Genomic DNA, 14,352 nt, shown 5'->3' on the forward strand with positions numbered 1-14,352 from the left:
CAAAGAAATGCTCACCACAACAGATGTACAACTGTTTATATGTGCATTATTTGTAATAGCCAGAAAAAGCCAAATCTGTATCAACCATAGGATATATAAAATGTAGAATATTATTAAAATGAAATGTTATAAAACCACACAGTCCAAAACATGCACTAGTTATAAATACATTCGAATATAAATCAGTAAGAATAAACATAGGGGCCAATGTTGTGGGACAGTGGGTTAAGCCACTGCCTGCAATGCCAGCATCCCATATGAGACCTGATTTGAGTCCTTGATGCTTCACCTCCAGTGCAGCTTCTGCTAATGCACCTGGGAAAGCAGTGGGTGGCCCAAGTAATTGGGCTTCTGCCACCCACGTGGGAAACTGCGATGGAGTTCTGGGTTCCTGGTTTCAGCCTGGACCAGCCCCAGCAGTTGTGGCCATTTGGGAAGTAAATCAATGGATGGAAGATATCTCTGTCTCTCTCATTCATTCTCTCTCTCTCTCTCTCCCTGTCTCTCTTTCTCCTTCTCTGTAACTCTTTCAAATAAATTTAAAATTTTTAAAAATTAAATAAACATAAACTTTCAGTTCCTCAGTCACACTATCTAGCCACATCTCAAGAGCTCAACAGCCTAATACGGTTAGTAGCTGTTGTACAATACAACAGATAGGAATCATTTACATCATCACGGAAAGTTCAGTGGGACACAGCAATGACAATAAACGCAAGCAACAACTTGGGTGAATGCTACAAATGCAATGTTGGCAAAATAAGTGATAGAAAAGAACACAGACTGGGTGTTTCCATTCCTACCAAGTGCATACAAGAACAAAACAGGGCCGGCGGCGCAGCTCAACAGGCTAATCCTCCGCCTAGCGGCGCCAGCACACAGGGTTCTAGTCCCGGTCGGGGAGCCGGATTCTGTCCCGGTTGCCCCTCTTCCAGGCCAGCTCTCTGCTGTGGCCAGGGAGTGCAGTGGAGGATGGCCCAAGTGCTTGGGCCCTGCACCCCATGGGAGACCAGGAAAAGCACCTGGCTCCTGCCTTCGGATCAGCGCGGTGCGCCGGCCGCGGCGGCCATTGGAGGGTGAACCAACGGCAAAGGAAGACCTTTCTCTCTGTCTCTCTCTCTCTCTCACTGTCCACTCTGTAAAAAAAAAAAAGAACAAAACAAACGTATGTTGCCAGAAGTCAGGGAGGCGGGCCCCCTGTAGGGGTGGGGGCACTGGCTGCAGGCAGCACCAGCACACTCCTGAGGGGCCGGTCATCTGATACAGTCTGCAGCTCTGAATGTAGACATGGCCACAATGGAAATACACAGGGAGCTTAACACTAACCATGTGCACACCTTTCTATATGTGAGCTGTATTTCAATAAAAACTACCCTGAAACAGAAAAATGGCCTGTTCCACCACTACCAGCACCCCTGCCCCAGACCTTTCTGATTCTGCAGTTAATGCAGAGAAAGTTGACTCTGGGAACGCCGAGTGCATTTGCTCTTACTGAATTATGCTTCTCGATGCTGCCATCAGCACACCAAGGGTTACCAGAAGAAACATCCTGTGAGATCAGTGACTGGCACTGCACCAAAGATGTCGAGGAGGCCATGCATCCTATCACACTGATGGCCCTCCACAAAGACCCCAGGGAAAGGTTCGGTAACATACAGAACTCCAGGCTTTCCTCCTTGTGGCCAGCGACAGGCCCAAACTTCACTCCGGCCCCTCACAGATGCCAAAGGGCTCACTCTGGTCTACAAGCTTGGTTTCCTGAGTCCACTTTGGGTCGCCCCTTAAAGGACTTATTTTTTTTCTTTTTCCAACTTTTAATTTATGCTATTTTAATAGTCTTATAAGCTGCCTTAAATTCACTCTGAAATAAGATGAGATAGAAACATGAAAGGGACATTATTTCTGATTTTTAATTCGCTGCTTCAACTGAATGTGGTAAAGCACTTACTGAACACACCTCCCCAGCTCCCCACCCACGACCCAGCCACCAGAGAAGGAAATCAGTAAATGCCCTGTGCTCCCCTGCCCTCAACAGCACCCCACCCAGCAAGGAGATGCCAGGTCCCTCCACTGGGCAGCCTGGCCTGGCTTCTCCCAACCTCCTCTGAGTGTGTTCTCACAAACAGCACCCTTGCTGGCCAGTGCAGTTGAACTTACCTCACTCACCACACTGGAATGATCTGTTTATGTGTCCTGCACCCTGGCAGTTTCTAAGACCTTTAAGAGTTGTGTGCATCCATGCTGTTGGTCATTTTTCTATCCTTGGCATTTAACAGAATGCCTGATACTCAGTAACCACTCTCCCAAAATGGCCAATGGGTGAACACAAGGATGAACGAATGAATGAGGAATGAATGAATGGCTGTCCCCCACTATGCTGGAGGAATAAGCAAGGCCCTGTAGCAGCACAGAAGCGGGACAGTTCGTTCTGTCTCTGGTCCATGTCTTGGGAGGTGGCATTTAGGTCGGTTTTGAAGGCTGAGCCAGTGACAAGAAGGGAACAGGCGGGTCTGTTCAGACAGAAGTCTTAGCAGAGGGGACACCGGGAAGAAAAAACCAAGCGGCAAAGTACAAAGACTGGAGCAAAGACTGCAAGAGTATGCGGGGCCAGATCACCAGGGCCCTCAAAGGCCCTGAAAAAGGTCGGGCTATTCCATGCAAAGGGCAGACAAGCACCAGAGCATGTGAGCAACTCCTACAGGTGCATGAGTGCGCACACACATCTACTGGGGGACAAAGGGTGAACAGATCACTTTACAACTCTGGAACCAAAATTTTTGAATTCAAAGTATTTACAGGGTGTTCTGAGACTAGACAGGTCTCTAAATAAATTCCAGCACGACAATGCGGCACATCCAGTAAGCGTTCCAAATGTATAAAAGCATGACAGTGGCTTTTCTAAAGACAGTGACAGTTTATACAGGTGTGCTTGTTTAAACAGCCCATAACCATGAGATTAACTCTGCTCAGAGCCTGGTCACACAGCTCTTTCAGTAACTGTTCATCAGACCTCAAGTCTCCTACAGAGGGGCTGTGAGCTGACAGGAGGGTCACGCCCAGGCCTAGCATGGGAACCAGACTGCCGTGCTGACACAGAGACACAGGTCTGCACAGGGCCAAGTTACAAAGCCAGTTAACTGCCATCACAAGCTGATACACAAACTGACCGAAACTAAAGGACATCGCTTCTTCACAAATGTCCGTTGGTTGCCAATGATCATGGAGACAGCTAAGTCCCCGCCACCAAATGAGAAATACAATCTGCCACTGAATGATGACATGGAGACGGAACAACTGCAAACCAGTCCTCACACCGACAAAGAGGCAAATGTAGGGGCCAATTAAAGCCCCACCCTAACTCCATCCCTGTCCTCCACATGTAAGCCCAGCCTTGGGTTTATATCCAGTCCAAATTCAGCAGGAGCAAAGAATCTTGGCATTTTGGTTGGAAACTGGCCAAGGCAGGATAAGTGAGCAACTACTGTTCCCCTGCAGACAATGAGCCACCCATTCAGATAAACAAACATTATGTGAGCACCTCCTGCTTGTGGTTTCTGCAGCTCTGAGCACACAAGTGCTGCAAGGTCAGTTGGGCATGACCCCCCGCTAGAGATGCAGACAGGAAAGCTGACGTATACTTGGACCAAAGCAGACTCTTTTCCCATCAGCCTAGCTTCTCCTGCCTTCAACTCCCCATGGCCCAGGAAGCTCTGAAGGAAGCCAGTCTGCATCCATCAGACCCTTCCCCTCCTCACCTCCGACATGCTCCAGCCAATGAGTAAACTGTAGCAAGTCAAAAAAACGCAACCGCCACATCTAGATTCAGTCAGCGTTTCTGCAGCTCCCCAGCGATGCACAGGAGTCTCTTTAGGAGAGAAACAAGGTCCACTTCCTTGTCCAGGTCCCAGTCGCCCTGGCAGAGGGAGGACAAACCAAGCCGCCTGCTTCTCCCCAGACCCCTCCGTTTACAGGGGCTCTGTCACATCAATGTCTACCGTCCTAAGTCATCAACCTATCCTCTAGGAACCAGAGTAGCCGTCCCCACCCAAAGTGGTCACTTCTGTGTTCTCAAAGCTCTTCAAACATGCTTCCAATGTCACCCTGGTACACTTCACTCTAATTCCTCTTAAGATACCGTCTCCCCACCCATCAGGATGGTTCCCAGAATGTCTTCATCTAACACCTCCCAGCACCTGCCAGGCTGTTGGACCTCTGAAAGGTTGGCTAACTACTGGCCCCAGAAGGTGCCTCTTGGGTGACTGGGTTCACACAGTGCACATGGCAGAGATGCTAAACATACGTAAAGAGTCCACATGGTTTCAGAATCCCAAAGAGCTTGAATTCTGAGTTTTCCCTTATTTGCTGTGCCTCAGTTTCTTTTCATGCAGCACTGGAATTAACAGTACCTACCTGCTGCCTATGAGGTGATCCATTTAAAGTACCGTCGGGGTATCTCATTCACTGACAGTCACACACACATCATCTTATCTAAACACTTACAGACTTGTACATGCACACATGTCTCAAAACCTCCCAATACACTGTTGAACTCACGTGTGTCCCTGTAATTAACAGCTACTGCTTTTGTATGTCAGCTTTCCTGCCATATTGCCAGTTTCAAGAAAGCAAGGACTCTGTCCCATTCATTCCTGCACCCCACCCCAGCCCCAAGCACAGCTCCCTAAGTAACCATTTGATTTATTTTAACAAACTTGAATGCAATTTTGATGACTCCTAAGAAATTCAGCCTTGTCTAAAGAGTTACTCAGGCATATCCCAGGCCAGACCTACAGAGCAAATTTTAAAAACATGCCAGCTTCCAAACCTTCCTCTGGGTTCCACAAACCCTGACTGAAGCCGCCTGCAGCCTTGGCCACCAATTCTGCTGTCCTTGCATCTCAGATTCATCCCCATCTCAAGACTGGGCCACAGTCTGAGGTCTTAAGTGATGATCCCCTCCCCAGCTGCAGCTGGAGTTGTCCTAGCCCACAGCGATAGCCCGGGCCTCAGCAGCTGCTCAGCCTGGGGGAGCTGCAGCCAGGAACTGCCTCCTCAGCTCTCAGCCAGTTCACCCCCACCAAGGGGCCTGGGGGCTGCACTCAGCTAGGAGTGTCAGGTTACCATAAAAATAACAGTGGGCCTGCCTACACCTGGTGTACAGGCCAAGTACAGGAGGGAAGCGTCCAGGAGGTGAGAAGAGAAGCCCAGGAGAAGAAAAGGAGATGTGAGTGAGTGTGTGTGTGTGTGTGTGTGTGTGTGTGTGTTTCAAATAATTTTTTTTTAGTTTGAACATGAGTCAGAAAACCCGGTTTTTAAGAAATGTACTCCTACTTTAAATTATCCATTCTACTCTTACCATCACCACTACATCCCCTGCAATAACTCATCCATTTAGTATCTTGCATTTATATTATACTGAACTATTTCAAATGTGCTTTTCAAAACATTATTTTAGGGCAAGTGTATAGGGATTTCTTTAGTTCGTCTACTTAATACTATGTATAAGAGTGGGATTTGAGTCAATGAAAGTTTCAACGAGCATTCCCACTCAACAAATTCCTAATATTACTCAAGCTTTAGTTTTCTCAAAACTAAATCTAAGCATGACAGAGCTAATTAGGGCTACTGCAGGAGAGGCAGGCCTTCAAGAAAGAAAAGGCTAATAAAAAGCATTTATTCACTCTTCTTCTCTTTTCCTAAAATGAAATCAAAGTTCACTCCTGTGCTACCCTCACGCACGGAACGCTGCTGGCTTGATGTGGTCTGGCCCAGCCTGGATATTTCAAATAAAGGTAACTTCAATCACTGCGAGGAGTTAGCAGGTTATTGATTCTCCATCTATTGCTCTTTCATCTTGGTTTACCCCATACACAATGCCTCTTTAATCTGCTCCTAGCAACTGTTTTATAAGTGGGTGGGTACAGACCCAGCAACAAGAAAAGATGCTCATGTCCAGGGCAGACAGGTAGGCCCCAAGCCCAGGCCTTCCACCGGGTGGATGAAGTTTCCCATTGTAATCCCTGACGTGAGGAAAAGGTTGCCCACACCTTGGCAGGGGAAGAATGGGCTCACTGGAACAGACACCCTGAGCAAGCTAAACAGCAGGCAGGCCACTGGAAAAAAAAAAAAAAAACAAGACAGGAAAACACAGCTCTCTTTTTTTCAAAAATTGGACTTTGAAGGTGTCCCATTTTCGTAACTACTGATTCCTGTTGCATCTGCAATCAGAACGGCAGGTACACAAGGCACAGCAGCACTCTGAACAACACTACTACAAGCGCTCAAAAGAAAAGCTCCGGATGACAATCTCAGTGGCAGCCAGAGCAGCAGCAGACATGCAGACAGGCAGAGATCATGTATGAATGTTTTCAAATGTGTAGCTTTTAAGAAACAGCCCTCTCCCAATCAAGTCAATCAAACACTTCAGACCGCTCACCAGCAGGCTTCGAGTGCTGTAAATTCAGAATACCCTGAGTAGTGAAATTCACTACAGTTCCATCCTGCTTTTAAAAACAGCCGAAGTCTAATTCCCGGAAGAGAAGAGCTCATTCACCTTGCCACTCCTCGTGTGGTCACAATTAACACGGTTCATGCAGGGGACATCACACCGTGCAATTATCAACCAGCATCGACACGGCTAAAAGATCTTTAATAATCCTGGTTTTTACCATAAAAGCTCTCATTATTATCCCAGCTCTCTCTGCTTGTTCAGCGTGCCTGGTCACTTACACGAGGATGAGAAAAAACCGTGGGCTCGACTCATCTTTCCCCAGCCGTGTCTCCCAGAGAGCTGTTCGTGTCCCTGCAGGGCAATGCCACGGCACTGGCCGCCCAGGTTTAAAATTAGCCAAGCCCCGGAGAGCCGCGAGTAACCTTCCGACAAGGTTAGCCAGCAAAGCAGAGCGCTGCTCAGAGACGGACATTAATAAGAAGCCAAGTGGAGCCTTTCAACAAGCCCATCAGGGCCTCTGGGGGCCAGGGCCGCCTGGAAGCCTGGGGGAGCTGGAGCTCCAGCGCGGGAGGCTGACCTAGGCTCTTATTTTTATCCCACCGAGTCAGCAGCTTCCTTTACAGGCAGTAAACACAACCTCCAAACGTGCTTCTCCAAGTTTAAATGCAACATATCCGTCCACTAACTGTCCAGCGATTTTAGAACTTTTAGCCGTATTTTTTTAAGTAAAATATCTCTAGGATACTTCTAATTATAAAACTAACATCTGCAGGTGACAAAAATGTAGAACTTATAAAGACATACACGGAGAAAATAAATACCACTCAGAATGTACCACTCAGGGCTAAGCATGCATTCTGATGTATTTTCTTGCACCAGTAACATTACTATTATTATTCCCTAAAGTTCTGGGTTTTTATTGCTCACCTAAACCTTTCACATTCAGCATTTTCCCCGGGACCTAAAAGATCCTCCACATCCATTATTTTTACGAAGTATATAATACTCCAGGTTGTGTATCTAACTATTACCATATTAAAGGATTTTCCCGTGACTGAACATTGAGGTCTCGCCCAACTTCTCACTGCTGTGGTAAACATCCTTGTAATAATTTCCTAAGGATAGACTCCTAGAGCCAAAGGGCAGGCACAATTTCTAGGCCACCAACGCAGACCAGGGACCCCATGAAGACCAGACAGTTCAGCTCTACACTGCCCACTCGGGAGATGTTTTCTGAATAAAATGATGTGTCTCAGGGCTTTCTAAACAGAATACCCTACATTTTGATGTGACATTTTCCAAGCACCTGCTAGGAGATAAATAGGTCCAGCACTACGAAAGTGCCCTTGGCAGTGAGTTAAGGAAGACAAGAGGAATTGATCAACACATCTGACCACCTACAGAGGCAATTCAGATACTCTCCCCCCACCCCACCAACGGTACCCCACTGGTACAACCTCTCTGGTCGTTTAAACTACTGGAGGAGCTGGTGAAGAATGCCCCAAACCCCTACCTGCCCCATCCTTCTCCCAGTGCCCAGGGTCTCACCGGCATTCAACAAGTAAAGGGTAAACAACAGATAAACCAGGAGCCTCCAGTGGCTACCACTATGTTAATGTCCTTTGGAATTAGTTGTTAAATATTTTAAACATCATTCTTCAGGCAATTTGAAAAAAATTTCATTCATTCATTTGAAAGGCAGTGAGAGAGAGAGAGAAATCTTCCAACCACTGGTTCATTTCCCAAATGCCCCCTACAGCCAGGGTGAGGCCAGGCCTAAGGCAAGAAGAGCTCAGAACTCCATCCAGGTCTCCCTCATGAGTGGCAAGAACCCAAGTACTTGAGCCATCATCAGCTACTTTCCCAGGCACATTATCAGGAAGCTGTATCAGAAGCAGAGTAGGTAAGACTCGAACCAGCACTTGTAAATATGATGGGGGCGACTCAAGCAGTGGATTAATTCACTACACTACAAGGCTTGCCCCTACAGGTGGCAACTTTTAACTCAAGATGTGCTTTGTACATTGTAAGAACCCCCAAACCAACAAACCCTTCAATGATTGTCATTTACAATCTTGATTATCAGCACATCAACAAGGTTTCTTCAACTCACTAAATTCCTTAATGTTTTATTTTTTGAAACCCAAACTGACAATTATTAGGAAGCACTTATCAAGATGCCCAGTGGGGGACTGATTCTGCAAACGAATCTCTACAAAGCACTGTGTGTTGGATCAGAGATGAACTTCGGAACTCTAAAATTCCCCAGTCTAGTGCTAATGCCAGTGGCACTGGTTCTTCAAGGGTAACACCTTAAATCCAAGGAGTCTTTGAGGAACTCTCAGATCATCAACTACACTCACAGCAAGCTAGAGCAGAAATACTGAAGTGGTAACCTGGATATTAAAGAGTCAGGTATAGCCCAACCTATGCCCAGGCCAGCCTCACCCTGGTTTTCCTGTAATGCTGATGAAAGCAACACTGCTTGAGTGCTATCAGTGGACTGGCCCTGCCACGCACTCAGAAGCAAGCTCTCCACCTTTAGCTCTCTTTGCTAAGCTCAACTATGTTCTGCGGAAGAGAACAGATAACTAGCAAGGGGAACAGAGTTCCACTTCCTCTAAATGTTTTTGTCCACCCTCTATTAAAGGTGCCAAGTGAAACACCAGCCAAGAACTGGATGCGGGACAAACAAGGGGCCTGTATAATCAGACTTTGAAAACCGAGAAGGTGTCAGCCTGGACATGGTACAGCACTGCCCGGCCCAGCGGCTGGGTCATGGCCCTCACCAGAACAACCTCAAACACAATGGCCACCCACCCCTCCACTGCAGAAGAGCATACTCCAAATTCCAAGCCGCTTTGGGAGCCAGAGGCTGAACTTCGGCTTCTCTGCCCAATCTGCAGGATTCTAACTGACAGAAGAATGTGCAGGGTCCAACAAATCAAATGTAATAGCAGAAGTTTAAGGAAATACTTTGTAGTAGTAAATGAAATTAATACCCACAGCTAACGTTCATTCAACACAGTATGTGAGGCATGAGGGTTAGAGAACTTTTTTTTTTGCTAAGTTTTATTTTTGAATAATTGTATAGATGGGGTACAATGTGATGTTTATACACACACAGACACAATGTGGAATTATCAAATCATGCTAATTAACATACCCATCACCTCAAACATTACTCATTTCTTTGTGATAGAAAATTTAAAATCCCCTCTTTAAGCATTTTGAAATATGCATTATTATTAACTGTGGCCACCATGCTTTGCAAAGGCTACAAGTTATTCCTCCTGTCTAAATGAAACATTGTACGTCTGACCAATGTCTCCTCTCTGCCCATCCACCTCCCCTACCCCAGCCTCTGGTAACCATCCCTCTACTCCTATTAGCTTGATTTTTTTAAGATGCAAGGACTTTTTAAGATTTTTTCATTTAACCCTCATCCAACCAGGAGGTAGAGATGGCATTACTATCTCCATTATTCAGAAAAATGAAGCTTGGAAACATAAAGTTATTTGACCAAAATCATTCCACTAGGCACCAAAGTCAAACTCAAACCCAATGGCACTTCACCTGGAGTCCAAGTTTTGAAACCGTATTTGTGGAGTAGTAAACCTCCCACAACGGGAGGTAATCAAGGAATTGCTACAAGACCTCTTAACAGGGGTGCCGTAGTGAGGATTGGAGGGACTGAAGGAAGTCAGGGAAGATCCACTCCAACCTCAGATCTATAATGGGTGAAAGCAAATTGCCTACTACTGTGCTCTGGCTCTGCAGTAGCTGCATACGGGACATGAGGAGAGGGTGATCCCTTTTAAATGAAAGGAGAACATCATTAGAGCGAGGGCAATGATGGACAGCCACACTATTTCTGTGTTCACAATAAAAGGCAACCGAACAGCAAAACTCCTGCAGACTCTAGACTCATGTGTTGAGATCCCAGCAGAGTTGGCACATTGGCATGTGATCATCTTTTTAATCTCCTGCACCTGGATTTCCCTCCACTACAAAACTAGTCTTTATGGTAATTAAATGACTCAAATTTATAATGGAAAATGTCAAGAAAGCAACCCGAAAATGAGAGGACTGGACAACTCACACAGGAGAACGAGAAACTGTGTATCTCTCCATCAGGAGGACGGAAAAGGGCCAATTCAAGCAAACATAACATGTCATCTTAAACTGGCTGAGGAGCAGCCCTTTAAAGACGATAACCAAATCTGCAGGCACAGGACTCAAGGAGCACAGTGGTGGTGGCAGGGCGGATGTGAAGACCCAGTTGGCAACGCTGTCGAGAGCCTCAACAGGCTTCCCTCTTCTGGCCTAATAATCCTAACACTGGACACTTCTCAAAAGAAGAACAGTCCACGGCAGACATGATTATAAAAGTCTACGATAACTGTGAATAGCAGAATGACTAGGAAAGTCACATAGATAAGCACAAAAGAAAAACTGAAGCAGAGCAAACTGAACCACAATGGAAAGCTTCTCAAAGATTATTAGTTTTGGGACCGGTGCTGTGGCTCAGGGGGTTAATACCCCAGCCTGAAGTGCCGGCATCCCATATGGGCATTGGTTGGAGACCCAGCTGCTCCGCTTCCGATCCAGCTCTCTGCTGTGGCCTGGGAAAGCAGTAGAAGATGGCCCAAGCGCTTGGGCCCCTGTACCCACATGGGAGACCTGGAGGAAGCTCCTGGCTCCTGGCTTCAGATTGGCACAAATCCGGCCATTGAGGCCAATTGGGGAGTGAACCGGCAGATGAAGGACCTCTCTCTCTCTCTCTCTCTCTCTCTCTCTCTGCCTCTCCTCTCTCTGTGTAACTCTTTCAAATAAATAAATCTTTTTTAAAAAAGAATATTAATTTTAATAAGAAAAACAAAAAAATTGCATAGATGCAATCATAACCTTAGTTTTATGTATGTAGCTATATAAATTAAAAACACAGGGGCCAGCGCCATGGCTCACTTGGTTAATCCTCCGCCTGTGGCACCAGCATCCCATACAGGCACCAGGTTCTAGTCCCGGGTGCTCTTCTTCCAGTCCAGCTCTCTGCTGTGGCCCAGGAGGGCAGTGGAGGATGGCCCAAGTGCTTGGGCCCTGCACCCGTGTGGGCAACCAGGAAGAAGCACCTGGCTCCTGGCTTCAGATTGGTGTAGTTCTGGCCGTAGTGGCCATTTGGGGGTTGAACCAACGGAAGGAAAACCTTTCTCTCTGTCTCTCTCTCTCAATGTCTCTGTCAAATAAAACAAAAACAAACAAAAAATATTTTAAAATACAAAGAAAATAAGCTACTATGTTTGCAAAGTGACGTTACAGACTTTTATCTCATACTTTTGTCATGCACTTCGGTTTCTGCCATTTTTAAGAGGTTATTCCAACTGTTTTCTAGAACAAAATTTAAGTAAATAAGTAAACATCAGATACAAGTCCAGATACTCAGGCACAAGAAAGCTTAGAGGTCAGAGGTAAGGGAATTCTTGAATCCTTTTTATCTCAAAGATCCAGCTAGCCAATCTCTAACTTTGTGTCTAATCACAATTTACACACACAGAGAGATTACAGCCTATTTTAGCTAAACCAAACGACTTGAAGTCCCCTTCCAACAGTACAGTAAGAGATAATATTCATATACCTGGACCCCATTTTAAGCACTTTATGGTCCTCATTCATTTAACCTCCCCAACAACGTTACAGGAGTAAAGTACTATCCTTGTTCCCATTTTAGAGATGGGGAAATTAATACAGATGAGGAGAAAATAAATGGCTTACACACTGCTCAGACAGGAGGCAGAGCACAGTCTAACTCTGAGGTCTATACTGATAACCACCAGGCTAGACTGCCTCACTACCAACCCCTGCTACGCTGTTCCTTCTGTCTGAAGTGCCTTCCTCCCCCCAGCTCCTACAAAGCCCACACACACCTGCTGTGTGAATATGTATGTGTGACTTTATTTATGTATTTTTGAAAGGCAGAGATACAAAGAGACAAAGACAGAGACATAAATCGATCTTCCATCCATCTGCCAGTTCACCTCCCAGATGCCAGCAACAGCCTTGGCTGGGCCAAGTTGAAAGTAGGAGCCCAGAACCCAATGTGAGTCACCTATGTGGATGACAGAGCTCTAAACACCTAAATCATCACCTGCTTCCTCCCAGGGTTCTCCTTACAGGAAGCAGGAGTCAGGAGAGGAGCCAACTCAAACCCAGGCATTCCAAAACAGATGCAGGCATCCCAACTCGCATTTTAACCACTGTGACAAACACACCCCCCTCCAAACACACACACACACACACACACATTTCTGAGGCAAATTCAATTGTTGCCTCTTCTGCTCTCCTATGTTGTATGTTTGTGTCTCCTCAGAAGTTCCAGAGAACTCAACACACGCATCTGCTCTTTCACATGTACTGTTTAATGACCCACGGGCTCAATCTCTGATAGTCCAATTTTGAAGTATGAAGTAAATAGATGTTCTTTGCAGGCCTGTGATCAGCCTGATGTCTGGCACCTAATATGTAATCAGTAAGACAGGAAAGGAGAGAAAATGCATGAATGACTTCTCAAGAAGGAAATAAATATAAATACTTGGCATTAAAATGAGTCCATGAATATCATTCAGACATGACACATTCTATGGATGAACCTTAGGGAGATTACTCTAGGTAAAGGAAGCCAGTTCCAAAATGACAAATACCTCCTGTCTGCCAGGGTCTGGAGGCAGAGGGGAATAGGGAGTTACTGTGTAACAGGTAAAGACTTTTGGTTTTGCAGATGAAAAGAATTCCATGGATGGATGGTGGTGATGCTAGCAAAACTATGTGAACCCACTTAATGCCACTGAACTGTACACTTGAGAATGACTAGAATGGTAAGTTTATCCTATGTGTCTTAATTAACATAGATTAGATAGCCAGATGGATAAAATGGGATCTCAAAACAAAGAAATCAAAACCAAGTCAAATTACACCAGTAGAGGAATCCAAACATAACTCTTAGTGCTGGAACACTCACTACATCACACAGAAACTTCACACATATACACAGTTGTCCCATGCATCTTTCCAAGGCTTGCCCCATCTCAACAGAGAACCCTTCCTGGATACCCAAGTCAGGCTGATGGGCAGGCTGCTGGCTCCCAAGGCACCATGCCCTTGCATCAGAACACCTTTGTAGAGTCAAGCTCCATGACCAACAAGCCTGTGTCCTCAGGACCTGGCTCAGTACACCTTTAATATAAACTCATTAACTGCTACAAAAGGAGGGAGTAGAATACTGATTTGATTTTCAGAGCTTAAAAGGAAGGATGTCCTGATCGAGGCAAGTAAAAACTCACAGAAAACCCAAAGGTTTGTTTTTATGGAGAAAAACTAAAGTTTATTTTTTATTTATTTGAAAGGCAGAGTGACAGAAGAGGGTGAGACCCTCCACCCACTGGTTCACTCCCCGAATGGCTGCAACAGTTAGATCTGGGCCAAGCCGAAGCCACAAACCAGGAACTCAATGTGAGCTTCCCAGGTGGGTGGCAGGGACTCAAAAACTAGGGTCATCTCCCACTGCTTTTCCCAGGCACACTGGCAGGGAACTGGCTTAGAAGTGGGGCAGCCAGGACTCGAAACAGCATTCAGATACGTGATGCTGGCATCACAAGTGGCAGCTTACCCTGCAGTGCCACAATGCTAGCCCCCCAACGATTTTCTAACCTGAAACTGAAAGTAAAATAAAACCAAATCCACCTGCACAGAGGTTCCCACTGCCTCCTGTATTAGAGGAAGGGGGTTTATCTGTGAGGTGATTCCCAGAATGACACACACACGGAGTCAAAGCTGCCCACCCACCTCTGACAGCCTGGCACAGTGCAGGGCCTTGGACGGGGCACCTCTCCCCATTCTCTCAAGGG

General features: G+C 46.1%; 1 protein-coding gene across 19 annotated transcripts in view; it reads right to left on the minus strand.

Moving 5' to 3' along the window:
- Positions 1-14,352, minus strand: part of TEAD1 (TEA domain transcription factor 1) — a 281,048-nt gene that overhangs the window by 194,629 nt on the left and 72,067 nt on the right. For 5 of the 19 annotated variants that reach the window (XM_070073220.1, XM_070073209.1, XM_070073207.1 and 2 more), the window contains exon 1: positions 6,669-6,935. The exons of 10 other annotated variants lie outside the window; for them this stretch is intronic. In XM_070073220.1, the coding sequence (XP_069929321.1) occupies positions 6,669-6,683 (15 nt within the window). In that variant the 5' untranslated portion in view covers positions 6,684-6,935. Of the gene's footprint in view, positions 1-6,668; positions 7,037-14,352 lie in introns of those variants that run through there. 4 more of the 19 variants (XM_070073225.1, XM_070073223.1, XM_070073217.1 and 1 more) reach the window with 1 other exon arrangement.

This window comes from Oryctolagus cuniculus, chromosome 1, assembly GCF_964237555.1.
Source record: "Oryctolagus cuniculus chromosome 1, mOryCun1.1, whole genome shotgun sequence".
NCBI classification, from domain to species: domain Eukaryota; kingdom Metazoa; phylum Chordata; class Mammalia; order Lagomorpha; family Leporidae; genus Oryctolagus; species Oryctolagus cuniculus.